This window comes from Myotis davidii, unplaced genomic scaffold, assembly GCF_000327345.1.
Source record: "Myotis davidii unplaced genomic scaffold, ASM32734v1 scaffold120, whole genome shotgun sequence".
NCBI lineage: Eukaryota > Metazoa > Chordata > Mammalia > Chiroptera > Vespertilionidae > Myotis > Myotis davidii.
Window position 1 is genome coordinate 6,893,799 of NW_006294778.1, and position 2,911 is coordinate 6,896,709.

The window sequence follows — 2,911 nt, forward strand, 5'->3', positions numbered from 1 at the left end:
ATATATATATATATATACTACTTTGCTTTGGTAGAAGGAAATAGGTCTGAATATTTAGAATAAAATATCTTCATCAAAATGATCTGAAAATAATATTGGCTTTTATGATGCAAATATATGTGGATTTCAGGAAGTGATATACACTCTAATTATAAATATTACTTGAACATATATTGGCACTAAAACATTTATCAACCCCTAGGCAGTCTTCTATTTTGGGAAGCTATGAAAAAGAGTATTCATTTGATCATTTAAGGGATAATTGAGTTTTCACTTTGCACTAAGCACTATGGTAGGTTTAGGATTAAGGGGAGAGTAAAACTGCACGTGGTCCCTCCTGTCAAAAAGATTTGCCTGGTTTACCACTTTCATAAGAAATTAATCATTAAGACTTGGTTCTTTAATTGTGGAGGATTCAGATTCAGATTCAGGTAGTGAAAGTCCTTATTGAAATAAGGAATTAATGATCACAACATTGGTTTCATAATTCATTTAAAAGGTAAGGTTTTTTGAAGTTTGCTAATTGGTACTATCACATTAGGAAAATAGATGTAAACAGTATTTCCCATTTATATAGCTAGTTTTAGATTAAATTACATATTTTTTTAGTTAGTGAAACAAAAAATTGTTTTTATCTATTTAAACGTGTTTGCTGTCAATCCACACGTGTCACTTCAATTTTGGAAAGAACATCTGAAAATCTTTTTATCTAAATTGAAAAAGAATAAAAGTTGTTAAAAATGTCTTTTCTGTTCTCAGGGAAGGTTAAGAACTATCTGTTTATTAAAAATCTTTAAAAATTTTTTTTCTCCACAGTTCCATCTCCCAACCTTTATAGCCAGCTGAATGCACTACAGTTTACTGTGGATGAAAGAAGTATTCTGTGGTTAAATCAATTTCTATTGGATTTAAAACAGAGCCTTAGTCAATTTATGGCTATATACAAGTTGAATGACAATTCAAAATCTGATGAGCATGTTGATATTCGAGTTGATGGCTTAATGCTAAAGGTACCATATAAACAAGTGGCTATGAGAACATAACCATTGTTATAGAAGAAAAGTTAATACCATTTTAATTTCCAGAATTTAAGAGGGGTGCTCAATTTAAATCAGCTTCATTGTGTTCTTAATTTTGAAATTTGTTTTAATTTTGATTTTCAGTTATAGAAGCTTTCAGGGACTTTTTCCTGCTTCTTTATCTTTCTTTTATTTATTTTTCATTGCTTATCCATTTGGAGGTAATCAGTAGAAGTTTAAGCCAGTCATTTTTTTCATACTTCTCACCAGAACTCATAAAATTTTGTTTTAAGGAGAGTAAATAATATAATGAAGCTTTAAAATTATATCTATGTATTATTTATTCATACTTATTCTATTATTAATACCCAAAGGTAATAGAAAGTTGCTTTATATTATAGCCAGGTAACTGGTAGTCTGAATTCCTTGGATATTTAAACTTTAAAGGAAGAAAAATTAAAAAAAGAATAACAGTTTAGTGTAGTAAATAGAATAAGACTTGGGCATGGATGAAAATTTCAGTGTTGATGGAAGACTAAATTTATGTACCTTTAAGTCTCTGTAAAATGAGGTTAATAATACTTAACAATTACAGTGCAGAAATGTTTCAAAGATCTTATAATATTCAATACAAAGAAACACATTTTGTGATATTCATAATTATAATTTAAGATACAATTATATAATGATCTTTACATTTTCTGAGTATGAAAAGTTTTAAAAACAATCACTTTGAATTCTTTGATGTATCCTAAGCACCGGGATTAATCATCTCTGGAAAATTATTTTAGTAAATAGTTGCACCTATACACTTAAGTTTATTTTCTTAATTGTTTTCTCCCAGAAAAGTGATTAACATCTATCAAGTCATTCCATTTACTCATGTATTCATCCTCCAAATTCCTTGAACCTCAGATATCTTTAAAATTTTTCCTTATTTATTTATTTATTTTAAATATATTTTTTAGATTTTTTACAGAGAGGAAGGGAGAGAGATAGAGAGTTAGAAACATCGATGAGAGAGAGACATCGATCAGCTGCCTCCTGCACACCTCCCACTGGACGCTCTATCCGCTGAGCCAAACTGGTTAGGGCAAAATTTTTCCTTTTTTAAACTTGGCACTTTCTTATATGTACACAGGGCATAGTAAGCATTTAATAGTATTGATTTAATTAAAAAATGTTTAACTTTGTGATATGTTATATGCAAATATATTTGTGTGCTATGCACATTATTCATTACTTATGTTTGTTTTTCAAGCGTTTCTTAGTGGTAAATCACTTAAATCCTTTTTACTCAGTTTAATAAAAAGATTTTTTTGAGGGGAGAGTATTTTATGTCTGGATAGGAAACTAGTATTTTGAGGGGTAATATAAAAAAGAATTCCTGAGCTAAGTCATGTTCTTAATTATTTTATCTTATATGATTTTTAGTATATTTTTATTTTTTTAAATATTTTCTCTTTTCTAGGTTGTTATTCCTTCTGAAATGAAATCTGAATGTCATCAAGATCAACCACATGCAATTTCTATTCAGAGTTCTGAAATGATTGCCACAAATACAAGGCACTGTCCAAACTGTCGACATTCTGACCTAGAAGCCTTGTTTCAAGACTTTAAAGATTGTGACTTTTTCAGTAAAACGTATACTAGCTTCCCCAAGTCAGGTGACAGTTTTAATCTTCTACATCCAATCTTCCAGAGACATGCTCATGAACAAGATACCAAAATGCATGAAGTTTATAAAGGAAATATTACTCCCAAGTTGAGTAAACACACTCTTAAAACTTCTGCTGCCACAGATGTTTGGGCTGTGTACTTTTCTCAATTTTGGATAGATTATGAAGGAATGAAAAGCGGAAAAGGACGACCACTAAGTTTTGTAGACTCTT

General features: G+C 29.6%; 1 protein-coding gene across 1 annotated transcript in view; it reads left to right on the forward strand.

Annotated features, from left to right (window-relative positions):
- UHRF1BP1L (UHRF1 binding protein 1-like) overlaps positions 1–2,911 on the forward strand; it is a 45,358-nt gene that overhangs the window by 27,579 nt on the left and 14,868 nt on the right. The window contains exons 13-14 of the mRNA XM_015567585.1: positions 817–1,010; positions 2,491–2,897. Of these exons, the coding sequence (XP_015423071.1) occupies positions 817–1,010; positions 2,491–2,897 (601 nt within the window). The remainder of the gene's footprint in view (positions 1–816; positions 1,011–2,490; positions 2,898–2,911) is intronic.